Source organism: Psammomys obesus, unplaced genomic scaffold (assembly GCF_907164565.1).
Source record: "Psammomys obesus unplaced genomic scaffold, mPsaObe1.curated_primary_1811, whole genome shotgun sequence".
In the NCBI taxonomy this organism is placed as follows: domain Eukaryota; kingdom Metazoa; phylum Chordata; class Mammalia; order Rodentia; family Muridae; genus Psammomys; species Psammomys obesus.
Genome location: NW_026588752.1, coordinates 11270555 through 11288320, shown reverse-complemented (window position 1 = coordinate 11288320; position 17766 = coordinate 11270555). Strand labels below are relative to the sequence as shown.

The window sequence follows — 17766 nt, the reverse complement described above, 5'->3', positions numbered from 1 at the left end:
ACACACACACACACACACACACACACACACACACACACACACACACAATCCAACTTCCGTGTAAAGCTGGAAGGAGATTCTCTAGACCTCTTCTCCCCGCAAGAATGACCTTGATAGTAACACTTAGTATTTCTTAGTCTGTTTCTTCACTTGTCAAAAAAAGAGCACTAGGTTAATGCTTTCTATGTAGCAGGTAGTAACGCATTGAGGAAGGTTACTGTAAGCCCAAGCCCTCTGTTCAGCCAGTCACTTGGCAGTAAGTACAGCACCTCTGTGGGTCTCAGCTTTGCCATCTGCCAGCTGAGGTGATGCTGTGTACATAGCGCATACATAGTCAGTCCCGGCACTCTGTGTGCAGAGTAGAGGCGCCACATGTGTCTACTCCAGTCCTTCAAGGCGACCCAGCGAGCAAGGGGGCAGCTCTGAGACCCACCGCAGGGGTTTGAAGCCAAGCAGTGCTGCCACTTTCTGCCAAGGGACCTTGCACAAGTTGCTGAATCTCTCTAAACCTCTGTTTCTCTTTTGTAAAAGTTTTTTTTTTGCCAGACTTAAGTAAAATTGTCTATATTAGACGTGTTGAGCCTCTTCCTACAGCTAGAACACCCCAGAGTGCACGTGACATTCAGAGAGCCCTGCAGAATGGTCTCCGATTTGTGCTTAGTCCAGTGCTGACCTGGGTTTTAGTGACTCTGGTGCTGCCACCGTTTTCATCAGGGCAGGACTGTACCCCTAAGCCACTAATCTAATTTTGCCATGCCCTGGTTTACAATCAGCCAAGACTGCAGAGGAGAACATTGCTTACCTCAGATACCCTAAGCATCAAGAATTGCTGACCCCAACCCTCAGAATGTCAATGTATTTTTCTGACAGCTGTTCAACAGCTTTAAGTCCTTGACAGGACAGGATAGCACACACAGGAAACTCAAATGGCTGCTAATTTCAATGACTAGCTCTGGCAAAGTGAGCCCTCCCCTAGGGTGTGAGGGAGATAATGGTAGTTGTGTTTGGAGGCTGGAGTCAGGATGGCTGTATGCTGTCTCTAGGGCCAAGCATTGCTATAGCAACAAATGCCTTAGCAACAGCTTTGAACAGACTGCTTCTTTGAAAGCGTTTACATAATAGAGATTATGGTTGGGTTCTCTCTGGAAGGGATAACAAGACTTTTCTTGTCTTCTTAAACATTAAGGACATTTGAAGGATCAATCCTTTCTCAAAAGCTGTACAATAGGAGGGAGGGAGGCTAGAAGGCTGTGCTTTACAGTATTGACAGTTTTCTAAGAGATTGAAGGTGACTGTTAATTTGGGGGGGAACATTTGATGATTGGGGACTTATTTTTTACTTTTTAAAAATTTGAAGTAGCATTTCTAATTCACCTCTGAATACTTCATTCATCATTCTTTTATATTTCATCTCTCTAACATCAAATATAACTGTGCATTGACTATATTTAAATTTCATTTTTATTAATTTTTATCTATTGCATATTTATACATATTAATGCAGTGCCATGTGATATTTCGATACACGTATGCACTGTATGTTTAAAATAAGTTAAACACACATATCTCCACAATGGTTATTTATTTATGGTGAAGAATTTTAGTACTTTTAATCAAAAATTTAACCTTAAAAATAACACACTGACCATAGTACCCAAGCCTAAGGATGTGGAGAAGGTATTTGTGGCCCAGGCGAGGGTTTGGTTTGGCATTGGTGGTGAAATACCTCCTAGGGCTTCACAACACATGGCATCCAGGCATCTGCTGGCATTGACTAAAAGGAAACACCCCAACGGCCAGTGATGTCATCTGACATCTTGCTAAGGGGAGAGTTTGAATCCTGCTGTCCTTAGAATAGCGACAAAAAGTCCACTGAGGGAGCATTCCTGTTCGTCACTTCTTGACTCAGCAGTGCATGGAGCCATCTCCCAGGAGCAAAAAGTGGGCATGCTGTAATGGGGAAAATGTGCCTACTCTTAAGGTGGGCGTGATGTGAAGGTTTCTCCATGGCTCTCACGACTTTAGAGAAAAATGAAATGTGAGAGACAGCACGGTGCCTGAGCATCAGCATTTCCGCTGTCGCTATTGCATGGTGTCATTATGACAAAGTGCTTAAAGCGAGTGACTTAAACAAATGCTTATTGGCTTCACAGTTTCAGAAAGTTCAGTGCGCAGTCCTTTGGTCTTACATTGTTTCGAGCCTGTAGCAGCACCATCTGTAACGGTGGCTGACTGTAGGATGGAGGAAGCCGTCCATTTCATGACAGCGGGAAAAGGAACCAGATCCTAAGATGCCCGTCAAAGGCACACCACCCACCCATGATCTAAATTTCTTTGATTATGTACTACCTCCTAAGACTCTACCATCTACCAGTACTGCTGACAACCAAGCCTCTTAGCACTGGGGCCCATAAGGCACATTTAAGACCCTAACAATGAATTTGGTGACTCGGGAAACAGTATTTTTCTCTGAAATCCTGTCCCAGTAGTAACTTTCATATGATTGGGAAATAAGGGAGGAGGCAAATTTCAATGGGAAAATACTGTAAGACATTAAAACTGCCAAGTGCATTTATTAGGCTCCGTTTCTATACTGGGTATTTTGTTCACTTGGATGAATTCATAGTTGCACAATAAATATTTAAGCAAATATAATATGTTATATTCATAACCAACATGGCAAACGTTAAAGCCAAAGGCTCTGGTTCAGACTTGGATGGGAATACAGTTCTACACATAGCCAGATATGCGACCTTCACTCCCTGGCTCGGGCTTACAGGGGTTGGCTGTGCAGCCTACTGTCTTAACACATTGTGCAGATCCCAGAGCTCTAGAATCCTTAAATAAAATGGGTTTGGACTGGAAAGGTTTGTAGCTTTCTGGGGAAGTTCTCAAGCTTCCTTGATCTATTAGACAGTCGGTCTGTCTTGCTGTAGTAGCTGTGGCTCTGACCGGATTGTGCTCTGTCACATATCCCTGCCCCTGGAATTGAGCTTGGGACGCTGTCTGCTTAGTCTCCCTGTCCGCCTCCATTTTTAATTTTGTCAGTGCCATGAATTAAGAAGGAAACAGATCAGATTTATTAATTCCATTCCTGCTCCATGACTGTGCCCAGAGGCTTATAGACAGACTGTAAATCACAGAGAATAATAATTATAATAAAGAATAGTGCTCTGTTGAAAGCTGCCTTAGGGGACATCTGTCAACTTGTTGGGGACCTCCAGAGAGCCAGTTTCCTCTTTCTTCGTGCCAGAATAAACCACGGGGAAAGAAGTCTGTAAGTGACAGAAACGATAGGGCCAACAGAAAAGAAATTCCCACTCTAACCCCTTTCTTGGATAACCATGAAGTTTTTTATCCCTCCTTTTTTTTTCTTAAAAGGGGACATTAACATATGTTAGCAGAGAAAGGCAAGTGTGATCCTTACTATGGCCCTCCTGAGTAAATTCTTAAATGGCCCTCATTTTGTACAGGCAGAAGCCAAAGCCTGAGAGTGGCAAGTACCATTCCAATGTGCAGCATGGAGCTAGGACTTAAACCTAGAACCACATCATGCTGGGGTGTTAGAAACTTCCGGGTTCTTCTTAATAATTCTTTCTGAGCACTGCATTCCAGATCCATCAAATGTGGCCTCGGTGCAAGGACTAAGCCACTGGAAATGTTTTAGCCTCTTTGCCCTCTAAACGGGATTCCTTATGTAGAAACGGGAGCATGTTGCTTCTTCACTGGCCCTGGATCAATCTGGGTCAGGGGCAGAATTAAATTTCAGGAGTCCTTCCTTATCAGCAATTTCTCTTTTTATGGATTCAGTTACTTGTCATCAAACATGTTACTACTGCCTTAATAGTATAAAGCATGTACACATTTAAAATATTTGGTAGAAAATTCCAGAAATAAAGTAGTTCAGAAGTTGTAAATAACTTTTGTTATAATACTGCGATGACTGGTTTTAATGTCAGCTTGCCACAAATTCGAATCACCTACGTAGAGAACCTCAACTGAGAACTGTCATGGTTCCTTTAATCGATGTTAAAGGGTTCAGCCCAATGTGATTGATGCCACCCTGGGCAGATGGTCCTTGGTTAGATTTGAAAAAGTAAGATGAGCCAAGCCATGGGGAGAAGCTAGCTAGTAAACTTCTCCTTGATCTCTGCCTCAGCTCCTGCCAACATGTTTCTGCCTGCGTTCCTTCCCTGACTTTCCTCTGTGATGGGCTGGAGTGGGGAAGCACAACTCAAATGAACCGTTTCCATCCCAGGTTGCTTTGGGTCATGGTGTTTTACCACAGCAACAGAAAACAAACCAACACAAAACTATATTGTATTTGGCTTATTTTGTTATTATCTTTGTTAATCTCTCACTGTGCCTGACTTTGTTAAGTAGCTTTATCGTAGGCATGTACACATGCAGAAAGTGGATGAAGCCGTGAGTAAGTGAAGTAGGTAGTGGGTATGCATTTTGACATGGGACCAGTCATGCCACTCCCCCTTCTCCATACTACCTAATAAACATGTGTCTGTGAGTCTGTCCTTTCACCATTCCCTGACCACCCCGGCCAGGGTTCCAGGACCTAAGCCACACAGGACATGGAGTACATATAAGAAAATTTAGGGTATATAAAGGGTTTGACATTAGCGAAGGTTTAAGAATCCCTGAAGAGGATAAAGGTGTTGAGTCTTTTGGCAAAACAGAAAATGAGACCTGACCTCGGCCACAGCCAGCTTAGTCCAGTCAGAGAGAAAGACTGGGAAATAATGCAGACAATGCTTAGGGGTCTGGGTAGTGCAGGTGATATGTTGAAGGGATGTTGGGGAGATGGGTTCCGAGGGAAACCTCTTGGTAATCTTAGAAACAACACAAAGGCACAGTTTCTGCCCAGCGGAGTAAGCCGGAGAGCAGCCCTAAGCTTCTCCAAGCCTCAGTGTTCTTGCGTGTAAACTGTGCATAATCCCTGAGGTTCTAATAGTGGAAAATGTGTCTGTTTTAATGAACTATAACGATGGGTCTCTAGCAGTACAAATCCCAAGGCATCCCCCTGTATAAGAACTGGTCAGCAGAGGTCCCCACATGAGTGATAATTGAAGTCAAGTCAGGGAAAGCTGTTGGGAGACCTTAGGTCCTAGCTCCAAATCTCCTAGAACATCTCAGAGTGCATGCCCCGGGCAGTATGCAGGATGCCGTGGCCCTCTGTCCTAAGGCTTCTCCAAACTGCCTGATCTTATATCAAGAAATGCATTCCTAGGCAGACAAGCACAGCCCCCACGGATTATTTTGAGGCAGATTCACTGCTCACTCCTGGAACTGCCATTTTCAAGCTAGGAGAATTTGTAACCAAGAGCTCACAGTTTGGAAGGCTCATGCAGGAGTGTTAGGGGAGATCTGCATTCTTTGAGGGTTGCTTTTTGCTTGGCAGTCAGTAGTTTTATTTCCATTTTAATTTTCGGAGCATCTGTCCCCCCCCCCCCAGCAACAGCCTGCGGTTTGGAATTCATGGCTCTGTTGTGTGTTTACCCATGGCGCTTGCTTGTAATTGACAAATTTAAATTCCAGTCATATTTCATTTATTACCCAGATGCAGGGAGAAATCCAAGGCGGAAACCTAATTACAGCGGAAGTGCCACAAGGTAATTGCTGAGAAAGAAGTCCTGCAGTGCGGGGCTAAATATTTCATCTCCCCATAAAACGATTACCCTGACAAGATTCTGAAAAATAATAAAATCTGTTTAATAAAACAGAAGCAAAATACCAGTGTTTTTACACACAAAGTATTAAAACATCCTTCATTTTGGACAGATCCTAAGTCATCTGATTTTTATTCAAATGATGATCCACAGCTGAGACAGTCCCAAGGTCCTTCCTACACATAGCTCTCTTGAAGTTTTTCAGGCCTGGTGTGGCTTTTAGAACAGCTCAGAGTCTGCTTTCTATTGCTCCGTGGGCCCTTTGGAAGAATGATGAGATGGGAATGCCCTTAGTTGGGGCTGCTGTGTGTGGATGGCATTACTTCTGCCCAGCCACTTCTTGCTCAGAGGTCTCAGAAGATATCACTGTGTAGCTTCTACTGCTGAAGCCTGGCTTAGCATCCTGCAACGTACCAGGGGCAACAGTCATTTTAATCTTTCTGACCTTCTAGGGTACTGCTATAGCCAGGGCCAGTCTGTTTACCTAGCTGCTAGATAAAGACACCAAGCATTTACCGTGTGTCAGAAATTTCATTAGGGAGAGGGTAGAGAATGTTAGCAAGACACTGTTCTCCCTTAGTAGAAGTGTTACAAGAAAAGAGACAAGCTTGGAACCTACAACAAACACACAGATATGGAGACAGAAACGTTCTCCCAAATACAACCAAGTGTTTTGTGGGAGCAAAGAAGGGGCTGTGGCGGAGGATGGAGAAGGGTGGGGTGATCTGAGAAGATGGCTGGTATGCTCCCTAAAGCATAATAAGGAGTCCATCTGCGAGGCTCAGAAGGAAACAACCGTAGAGTAACTGCTGGCAGCATGTCCCAGGATTCAGAGAGAGAGAGAATAAAAGAGTGGAGCTCCATGGACCAGGGTGAAGGTTTGTTCCCAGTGCTAGAGAGAATCGCTGGAATGCTCAAAGGAGGGAAGAGCATGATCCACTTTCAACAGCTGATCCCACTGTTCTGTGGAAAGCCTATCACAGGAGGCAATAGCAGCTATGGGATGCCAGCAAGGACTCTCCTGCAAAGACCATGGGTAGGAAAGAAGTTGTCCTACACCATGGCATAACAGCAGAGATAGGCATAGGGAAAGTTTTATGTACAAAAACACACATTTAAAAGCATATATTTTATAAACCATGTCTCAGACATGAGCTCTCAACTTTCCATTATGATGGTAAATAAAACTAGAGAACAGCAGCAACAAAAAGGCCAGGAAACAGAAGGAATGAGCTAAAATGGAAAGATCCTGAACGTGTGCTCTCATTTCTTCTTCCCACCTCAGTGATCAAAGCTGGGGTAGGCTTTCCTCCCAAACATCTTCCTCTCTATCGAAGTGGATCTTAACCAGATCTGGAATTATATAAATATCTGAAGAGAAAATGTTCCTGAATGTAACAAGTTAGGTGTGGCCATGCATTTGAGCCTTGCAGAAGATGCCCACGGAAGCCGTAAGCCAGGTATGGTCCGCACACAGACCACCTAAGCTATCATAGAAACAAGAGAGGTTGGACATGGAGATTCAGAGGGACCCTCCTTAGATTTACTGAGTCAGTCTTCAAGGTGGGCCTCGGAATCTGCCTTTTTAACACACCTGTTGAGTAACTGTAGCACAGTGTAAGGTTTGAGAAGCTCTGCTTGAATGTGGCTGGTTTCCCATGTTGAGCAATGATCAGAAGAATTTAAAATGGAGAGAAGGCGCTAGAGGTTAAATTACAGCCAAATAAATACAAAGAAGTCTGCCTTAAATCCTTAATGATAAGTATCAGCAATCTTCGCCAATATGCTCTTATATGCTTCTCCAAATCTGCTTTTATACACATACCCATTTTTTCATAACAAAAGATGAGCACACTTATAGTCTAGTGTAATTGACTTCATTCACCTAATAAATCCTTTCATAAAGATGCTCATTCCTCACTCCACAGACAGCTGATGAGAATGTAAGGGGGTGGGAGGAACGCAATGCCCAGAGGGAGGTGACATTAGATCAGGATCTATGCCTTTAATAAACAGAGGAAGTATTGTTGTGGAATGGATGTCTGACATAATAGAATTAGAAACATTTTATTTTGGGACAGAGACAGGTATTCTCTGATTGGTGGATTTCTGAAAATATACACAACTTGCTAGATAAAGAGATATCTAAGAAGCTAAGCACAAAGAATTTTCAAACAAAAAGACATGGCAAGTAACTGTTAAGCACAGTGCTTTGTTGAATAGCGTCAGCTTTCTCAGACAACTGGACCCTTGCTTGCCTCACAGGGACGCTGAAGGAAGAGGAGAGCCTAATTCTGGCACAGTGAGTGTATCTGCGTTCATATTTTGAACACCGGGCGGGAACGCTTCTTCTTTCCCTTGGCTTCTATACCCACTTGACTACAAGGATTCACACTGTTGTGCTCACAGTTGAGGTTAGAGATATGCTGGATTTAGCAAACAGAAATGCAGGAGTCCTAGTTCAAACTGAATCTCAGACAAATTGTAAAGTTTCAGCCTAAGTGTGTCATATATGATACCTACTAGGAATTCTTCATTGTTTCTGTAAGATTCCAACTTAGCTGAATCTCCTAGATTTTATCTGGCATCCCTGTCTGGGTAGCTCACTGTCTTAGAGGGAGAGAGATGTTGGGACACAGCTATAGTTGCTTACTTGGAGGTAGGAGAGGCGCAAAGTAGATTCATGCTACTAACATCATTCGGCTTTTCAGGAGCTGTTTCCCTGGGAGGAAGAACAAATGATTGCCTGACACCAGCTCCTGGAAGCTGGCAGTGGGCCATGAAGCTAAGTTTTACTTTCCACCACAGTAGCCAAGGTCTTCCAATTCCCTTTGCGTAGTTGGCCATGGGAAAGGCCTTGTCATCTGGACATACAGGGAATTTTCCTGGTCTTCCTGGTTATGATCATGCCGTTCAGATAATGATGCTAGTGTGCATTCAGGGCTGCTACCTCCCAAATTCATGTACACAGGGCCTGGAGTTGAGAATCCCAAGAGCATCTAACCTTAGACATAGTGACTAGCTCTTTTAATTGATAATGAGCAGGCGGGGGAGAGAGACAGGAGCCCTGAAATCCAGCAAAAGTAATATAATTTACCTAATTTGTTTTCCTGGAAACTAAGGCTTTATGTCCAGATTTTGCAATAAAACTAACTGAGACACTCACACTCAACTCCATTAAAGGCTTAATCGCCTTGTTCTGTAACAACTTTCCTCTTTATGAGGAATTTGCCAGCTTTTTAATCTCCTTTATTTGATTAACATTCGAATCAACAACTGCAGCCTGTGTTGGGTTCTGGTAAAGTGCTACTGCAAAGTTAGTAAGAACAACAGATTTTTTTTTTTCAGGTCTCAACTGTGAGCATCCCAAACTGTAAGTAGCAGATCATGTTTTTAGGTTTTACTTTCTTAGGGAAAAAAAAATTCCACAAAGACAGAATGTATCGCTAGCTAGTCAAGGAGGGAACACACGGCAGTAAGTTGTCATTGTCACCTAAGGCAGCAATGTCACCTGTGATTGTTCAGAGTTCAGAGTTCTTCACGGATATGGAATTAATTCTTTATGAATAACAAATGCTGTCCTGTTGAAAATGACATTACTCCAATCTATCTATATGAGGGAGTCAAAGCCAGTGTGTAGGTAGGCAGTTTTCAGAGGCTACTGAAAATTGTTGCCCAGTAAGAAAAGTTCTAAGTACAGGAAGTGAGACAAGTTACTGAAAACACTAGGTAGATTCTGAAGTAGATTCAGTGTGTCCAGAACCCCACAGCTTACCTGGTTTCAGCCCTCATAATCACTTGATTTTCAGGATTCTCCCATTAGAATGCTATCCTTGCACACCCATGTAAAGAATAATTCTTCTTAACAACCCCCTTCTTTTCTGCTATTACCTACAAGAAATTTCCAGCACACCTATGCAGCACACAGGTCTGAGGCGAAACTTCCACTTCAAAATAAAGGAGAGGAAGGAAAAGAAGATGGGGTAAGCTGTGCTCAAAAGTCAGTTCTCTTCTGAAACTATATTCTTCCTGCTGTTTTGATGTTAAATTAGCCTTGATTTTGAAAGACACTAATGCTCGAACTTTCTATTCTGTGTTGTTGATGTCCTTAACTCAGAAAAGGAATGCCACTCACTATGTGCTGGCCACCCCATATCTTTGTGCCTGTCTCTACATAATTATGCATTATCAATGGCCAATTAAAACTAAAACTATTGGGAGACAGGGTGGCATCATTTACTATCAGGAGATGGTCTGTCAGTGTGCTAAGCAGACCTAAAAAGATACTGCTGACAGAGCATCTTGAGAAACCGAAATAGCCTCCCATAGTTCTGAAGGCTGGAAGGTCAAGGTCGAGGGGTGCAAAGGTTTGGTTCCTTCTGAGGCTTCTCAGCTTGTACTGCCCTCCTTCCTGCTATGTCCTCCCATGATCATTACTCTGTGTTAGAACATCCCTGGTTTTTTCTACATATTAGAGTCTTTCTCCATATAAGGTACTGTTCAGATGTACTTGAGGTCAAATCTTAGCACCTCTGTTTTAAGGCACAATCACATTTCTAAAGGCTCTCCAAATAGGAACACAGGAATAAAAAATCCAGCACAGTGAGTGGTATTCTGGCCTAGGAGACAGCCAGAATGGTGCAGAGAAAATGACAGAAAAACTGAATCTGGTTCTGTAGTTTTCTGGCTGTGGACCCTTGAGCAGGGCAAGAATTAAGCTCCGTGAGAGTAAGTTTTTCCATGTAACTGGGATAATAGCCACTTCAGAAATGCCAGAGAGTAAAGCTCCTAACATAACACATGATCTGGAACGAGCTCAGACAACACCCATTGTCAATTGTCCAGTGCCTTCTTATATTTTCATAACTCACTGTACCTAACGGAAATAGGACACCAAGTGTTTACATTAAAAATAGTACATGAGGGAAAGCCTGGCACAGGAAACTGTATGAAACTGAAGCACTAGGAAGGGCTGATTCAGAAAGGCTGTCTCTATGAATCTGAAAATTTGTATCTAGTACCCTGAGGGTTAGGAAGCCTTAGAAGAGAAAGGATTGTCAGGGTGCATCTAATCCTGGATCCGCAGATGCATGGACAAAACCCACTGGTGATATGAAGGATGTTTATATGGGGCATGTACATATCAAAAGGCATGTACTCGTGGTGAGTTATTCCTCCAATTATTTCAGTCTTTCTGATCCCTGGAATTCAGATAGAAGTCTCAGCTTGCTCTGAATTGCCTGTGACATTTTCCTGACCAATAAGAACCCATTTAAGCGAAGATCAAGCTCTGAAGACATGGCATCAAGAGGCAAGCTCTTCACACAATGTCAAATATTGTCCCCTTTTCATTGCCTTTGTGTTCTGTTACCTGCTGATTACATTTTATTCACTTAGACTTCTATTATAATTGTTTAAAGTAAATTTAAAAGGAGGGAAGTTTAAGATTTGATAGCAATAATAACATATGGATACCATAATAATATAGGCTTCTATAGATTGTTATATATTATCACAACAGTGAGTGAAATTTAGCCCATGCCTCTCATAAGGCAACCCAATATGAACCACACTAACTAGCTATGATCAGGACTGAAGCTCAGTTCTCATATGCTTTCCTTATCTATTTAACTCAGCACCAGACAAATTCTACATTGTTAAACTGAATATAAACTGAACATGAAACGACTAACAGACCGTGCTGCGGGTTGTAAAGGAAGGCACTGGCTCAGTAAAGCTCACCTGTACTATATGAGAGGCCTGGGGGAAACAGAATGCCCAGCACCTGCTGCTGGAGACCTAAGATCTTAGCGGATCTAGGATAATAACCCAGAGCACCATGTCTAATGCCTGGGCCAGTTCCTAAGCTTGTAGTGGCTGAGGTTCCTCTTGGAATCGAACGAAGATGGCTTGAATTCCAGCTTCTCCACTTGGCAAAAAACCCACAGTATTTGTCAGCTCCTGTATCCTACTCATCTGAAAAATTTATAAGAATGACACCAGCAAACCTTTCCAGGACAGTTGGCACTCGCCAAACACCCTCGATGAATTATCTCACTTAGTCCTCAAACTTTTATTCTAAGGTACTTTTATAGCCCTATAAGATGGGGAAGAGGGGACTTGGTCTCAACAGTGTTTACAGGGTCTCTCTACATCTTTGCAACTGAAGGAGTGGCAGAGTAGGCTTCAAACCAAAACAGTCAGCCTAGAATCTGCCCTTAGCTCCAGCGCTGCACTGTGGACAGAGAATACAGATCAGAGTTATAAAGCCTGCACCTAGGAACCAAATATGTCAAGGCCTTGTCGGCTGGTACTCCCAGAAAGAGTCACTCGCAGCCTAGAATCCAGAAGTTTCTGTTGAGTGTCTTACCTGAGACCAAATGCCATAGGTGTAGAAACCACCCAATCAGAATGCTGTAGGCAGGGCTGCTGGCCAATCAGGTAGGCAGAGACGCTGGCCAATCAGGAAGCAGAAGCTGGCTTTCCCGCCCTTTCGCCACACCCAGCGTTGAGTTTGCAGCCTGCTTGAGGGTCTGTCCTCACAGGGTCCCTTGAAGGTGACGAGGCTTTTATTCGTGGTGATCAGTTGGAAAGGTGAGGGTTCTCCGAAGCCATTCCGTCACCAGCCTATCTTCCGGGCTGCGGAGTGGGCGGAGAAGGGGCACCCGGAAGGTGGACGAGGGCTGGGAAACTTCCCGCTGCCGTAGCCCCGTCCTCGGCCGCCCGCCGGGCAGGCGTTGGGCAGTGGGAGCTCGGTGACCCTCGGAAAGCAGAGAGAGCCCCAGCGGGTGTTGGTGGCTTCTCAACAGAGTCGGCTCTCAAACCCCTCTGTTGGGGTTGAGGGCTTGGGCTGGGCCCTGTGGGCAAGTGCGTTTAGTGATGTCACACCCTCAGTGTGTGCCATGTTGGCTTCTGGCACTGTCTAGCCCTTAGGGTGTGGAACTTCTGGGCCCAGTTAGATGTCGTTTGGCCAGCCCTGTGGGTACGGGCACCCTAAGTCCTCTGACTCACTTTCCTATCCACTGGGGGGGCGGGGAGGGACTCGGGACATTTTGATTCATTTAGTTTCGTTTTCATGTTTTATTATTTATTAGGTTTTACCCTTATTTAAAACTATGTTTTTTTCCTCCTCAAACCCTATCCCTGGGTTTAGTATGTCCAAGTGAGATTGCTATTGGCGTTCTCGTTTTATTCAGGGTCTTAGACGTGACAATCAAGCAACTGTATAGGAGCTTTTCTAATTTTATTTCCTAAGTTGATTCACTGTCTCTTACTCTTGAATGACAGTTCCCACTTGTACTGTCTTTAAGCACATCTATAAAGATGTGGTTATAATTCATTGACAAGAATAAGTGAGCACTTGGTTATCTGGAATGTATAAACTACCACATTGTGTTTTATATAATACAGTAAATATATCTAAATAAGACTTTGTCTACGGAGAGATGATTCACTAGATGCTAACTAAACATTTAGTCAAACCCCTCAAAATGACTTGAAAAATAAACCACAATTGGCCTAGGTATCTCCTACCGTGTAAAAGCTGAAGACAAACGAACTATCAAGTTAGTTCTGGCCTTTGTATTTCCCTGAATTCCAGTCACTTATCCTATTTCCCCTCACTCCCTTCATGGCAGCTGTAAAAATTCTTTTCCTTTCCAGACATTAGGAGAGCGCCTACACAGTTGCTTAATTGTAAGGTAGTTTGTAAACGTTGAGGATTCCTGTAACAGGGACTTTGTTTCCGTTGTAAGGGCCCCATCTTGTGGATGTAGTCTGATGAAAGAACCCTCACCCTAAGAATTCCATTTGCAATTGTTTTCACCTGGAAAAACAGAACAGGTTGATGCTTTCCTCAGTATAGGAAAAGAGGGTGACTTTAGTTCTGCAATAACTTCTTTTTCTCTTATAAATTACCTATTTTAAAAATACATATTTCTTTTAAAAATAATTTCTAAAATCTTATTTTCAGCTGTGTGTGTTTGTGTCATGTGTCCATGGGTGTCTGAAGAGGCAAAAAAAAAAAAAAAAAGGACAAGGACGTTGGACCCAGGGAGCTGGAATTATAGGCAGTTCTGGGAAACTGATACCCAGTGTGAGTGCTGGGAACTGAATTTAGGTTGAAGGAGCGGCAAGGGCTCTTGACTGCTGAGGCATATCACCACTCCCCAATGTAAACAGTCCTGATGTATACATCGATTTTCTTTCTCTTTTATAATCAGATGTTTAAGAATAATCATCATGACTACAAGGAAAAAGTGGAGGCCATTATTAAGAACATTAATACCGTTTCTTTGGAGGTGAAGAAGATGAAAGGTAAGGATGGAGTCAGTCAACATGTCTGCATGTCACTGTTATAAAAGACATGGTAGATCTAATGGCGTGCTTCAACTAGGGGATTTTCCCCACTAATTATAAATGCCTTGTTAAGAACATAATAATATAAAAACCTTATAATCTGAACTGTAGTTTTGAAGGTGCTAGACCTGAATCCCTAGTTCTGACACCAACGTTATTGTGTTATTTGAGCTTTCTCAATTTACCCCACCCTTTCCTTCAACACAGCCATGTGACTATCACATTCTACAAAATTCAAATGTCTTTACCCAGGAATTCTTACTTAGCCCCCGAGGTTATGCCAGATTAAGAATTTAAAGTTTGATTCCGTAAGTGAAATGTTTTTCATTTAAAATATATTCTTAGTGTAATAATAGACTTATAGATCATTGTGTTTATTAAATCATAGATATGCTCCCTATTTTTCTCCTAGCCATGTAGAATTTCTGTGATTGAATATTTCTAAATAGTTCCTCTTTAGGGATTAGCTGAAATATGTACCCCTACTCTTTTCATCTATAAACCCCATTACTATCCATGGAAATGATTTTGAGTGTATAGTTATTCTTACAACTCTCAGATAAATGTAGACATTGTCTGTGTCACTTCCGAGACCTGCAGCTGCAAGTAACAAGTACATTACAAGATAAGCACTATGAGGGGAGAAAATCCAAAGTGGAAGGAGCCCTGAAATTAACCCAGAGTTATAAAGATTTCATCGGGGGTCGGGTTCTTTCCCATCTTTCTGCTGCTCATAATCATGACTCCTGAGGTGGCTGCACAAACACTATTTCTGCCTATGATAGCTTCATATAATAAGCCTTTATCCAGATACCTCCAAAAGCCCTCTGTCCCTTATAAATAAAAGTGTGAGGGCTGTGTAGCCATGATTGAGGGCTTGCTCAGTACACACAAGGCCCTGAATTAAATATCTAGTATTGAAAAAATACAAATGACAACAAACTACTCTGGGAGAGGGGGGAACTTGCAGTAAGCGAATGGCCAAGTTTTGAATAGAGAGGAAAGCAATTTACTAACTACTGGAATTTGAAGTATCATCTTTCTAATAAAAAAATAAACAAGTATGGTTAATTCGTAGCAAGCCTGCAAAAAAAGTAGGATGATTTACATACCAAACGCAACTGTGAAAAAGCACCTATATCAGTAAAATTTAAGCTTAAATAGTAAAAGCTTTCCTCTAAGTATATTTGGAAGGGTGGAACATTAGCAAAAGAGTGTTGTTTTTAGTCAGGAATAAATAGCAGAAAATGAAAGAAAAAAAAAAGCCATGCCTTTTGATACACAGCGAGAAACACTAACATACTCCCACTCACTCTGTCTTAGTTTGGTTTCTATTGCTTAAATGCTATGGTCAAAAGCAACCTGGAGAGGAAAGGATTGAAAACAGATGCCTGTCTTTGAAATGTCTTATCAGTTGTCTTATCAGTCTGATCCTTTGCATTGAGTAATGTGTAAGTTAGCTAAGTTTAAGATATATTTACACAATGTTGCAGTGTAAGAAAGTAGCTGAGTAGATGGGTAAAGATCCTTTCTAGTCAGTTTTTAAGTTATACTTGTGGTTAACTCAAAAATAGGTCACCTAGGTAGTAGCTCCATCAGTAAATACTTGAAAACCATCATTAGAAATTAGGAAATACATTCATAAAGCAATATAGTTGTTATGACACCAGCCATTCTGTCTTCTCCCTTACACAGAACTCTCCCAGATCCTACTCTGTGACCTCAATCTCCATTTTGGTCAGTACAAGAAGACAGAGGATCTCAAGGATGCAGAAACGAACCAACCATTTGAGGAGCCTGAGATACCAGATGTAGCCCTTGCTTCTATCAGTTTATCTGACTGAATTTTTTGTGTGTGTGTCTGTTTTGAATTTCTGGTTTTGTTGACTTAAAAATCTACTAAGTTTAGTAATATAACCTAAAACAGTATAAAGTTATAAATAAGCATATAATCTTCCTGAAAGCTGTTTTTCTTTTCTTAAATGCCTCAAAGGGAAACTGATTCCATTAATAGTGGAAGTCTGATGTTGGACATTGGCCTGTCTGTGTTTGATGTGCTGTCCATGCTCTCCCTGCAATAGACAGGCTTCCTCCATGTGCTGTGTAGAAGGCAGTAGCATAGTAGCAGATAGATCTGCCTTTGGGGGACTCTATAAAGGACTGATTTTCTATATCTGAGAGGGACCCTGAAAGGCCTAACTTAGGAAAGATGTTAATCTTTGAGTAGAGTGAGCAATGACCCCGGCTGGGGGCATAAGGCCCATGACTCGGATGGGAAAGGCTCTGGCAGAGAACAGAATGGAAATCACATGAGTTACTAGTCCTGAAAACAGAGACTCCCGTGATTGCAGTCATAGGAGTGTAAGAGAATTCCTTACCCACAAGGTTCATTTATCCTTTATCCTGAGACTCAAATACTTTCCTTGTTGCTGTGAGTAAGCACCTGGTAAGAAGCAACTTAAGGGAAGAAGGGTTGGTTTTAGCTTATATTTTGAGGAGATATGGTTGATCATGGCAAGGAGGTGAAAGTGGTAGACTGTGAGGCTGCTGGCCACATTGTGTCCATCATTGTGAAGCACAAAGAGGCTGTGAAATCTCCGTGCTCTGCACACTCGACCCACAGTTAGGGTGGATCTTTCCTCCTCCATTAAACGTCTCTGAAAACATCCTCACAGACACCACCTTATGTGACTCTAAAATCCAGGTGACAATTTTAACCATCATAACTAGGAAGAGATGATTTATGATCTACCATGTCCTTAATTTTCATCACTTTTAACTGTAAAAAAAAAAAAAAGAGTTTCATAAAGCATGACACAAACTGATCTTATTCTATCACGGAGCCTGCAGTATTCTGCTACCTTCTCCCCAGGACCTCGCTCTGTATTTCATACAGTATAGACACTATAAATCCCTGTTGGACATCCTGCTGTGGAAACATAACTAATACAGCATTTTCAGTTTTAGATTTTCCAGGTCCTGGATCCTAAATTAAGAACTCGGGGTTTGTAAGAGCAAGGTTTTACCAAATAACATAATTGTCACTGGCTAAGCATTTTCACATTCTATCTACTCCTTAGTGTGTCCTTAATGACCTGGTGACTTCTGAGGTTCCACCCCCAAAAGAGTTGTTCTTTAACACATGAAAATAAAAGTACAGAATATTCCTTTCCATGTTAAAATTTTGTAGATCAAAGAAATCAAAACTTTTTGTCAATAAAAGTAACAATGATTCCAATAGTCACAAGGGAATGAGATTGGAAGAACAAGGACTGTCAGCGTTCAGTGAATACCACATTATGGCTTGCTAAACATGAACAGCACTGCAAATTCTTTTCTGCCTACACTGATGATATCTTGATAAAACTTACAGTGGTGAGGGGAACTACTGTGAATTGGAAATTCATTTACTATACATAACCTATTGAACATCAGAGCTCAGTCTAGCCTGCCTTAAACACTTAAACATGCCCAGATCATGTACTTCACCCTACAGTTGGGCAAAGTCACCTAACACAAATTCTATTTTGTCTTAAAATAATGAATATATTATGTAATTTATTGAGTGTCCATAACCTCCCCAAAGGGAAAAAAAAACCCCACAGCATTTAACATGTGAAGTTCTGGTGATCACATGGCTGGCCAACTTTCATACCACGTGTTGCTAGCTGAAAAAAAGCAAAATTTAAACTTTGTCATAGTTTGTACTTAACAGGCATCGCTTCCA

At 42.1% G+C, this 17766-nt stretch overlaps 1 protein-coding gene across 3 annotated transcripts in view; it reads left to right on the top strand.

Moving 5' to 3' along the window:
• CUNH5orf58 (chromosome unknown C5orf58 homolog) overlaps window positions 1-17498 on the top strand; it is a 22599-nt gene extending 5101 nt beyond the window's left edge. For 2 of the 3 annotated variants that reach the window (XM_055604708.1, XM_055604709.1), the window contains 6 exons: window positions 5573-5624; window positions 6967-7141; window positions 7947-7983; window positions 9580-9664; window positions 13904-13997; window positions 15735-17498. In XM_055604708.1, the coding sequence (XP_055460683.1) occupies window positions 7096-7141; window positions 7947-7983; window positions 9580-9664; window positions 13904-13997; window positions 15735-15883 (411 nt within the window). In that variant the 5' untranslated portion in view covers window positions 5573-5624; window positions 6967-7095 and the 3' untranslated portion in view covers window positions 15884-17498. Of the gene's footprint in view, window positions 1-5572; window positions 5625-5738; window positions 7142-7946; window positions 7984-9579; window positions 9665-13903; window positions 13998-15734 lie in introns of those variants that run through there. The other variant, XM_055604710.1, reaches the window with a different exon arrangement.
• Window positions 17499-17766: the final 268 nt, after the last annotated feature.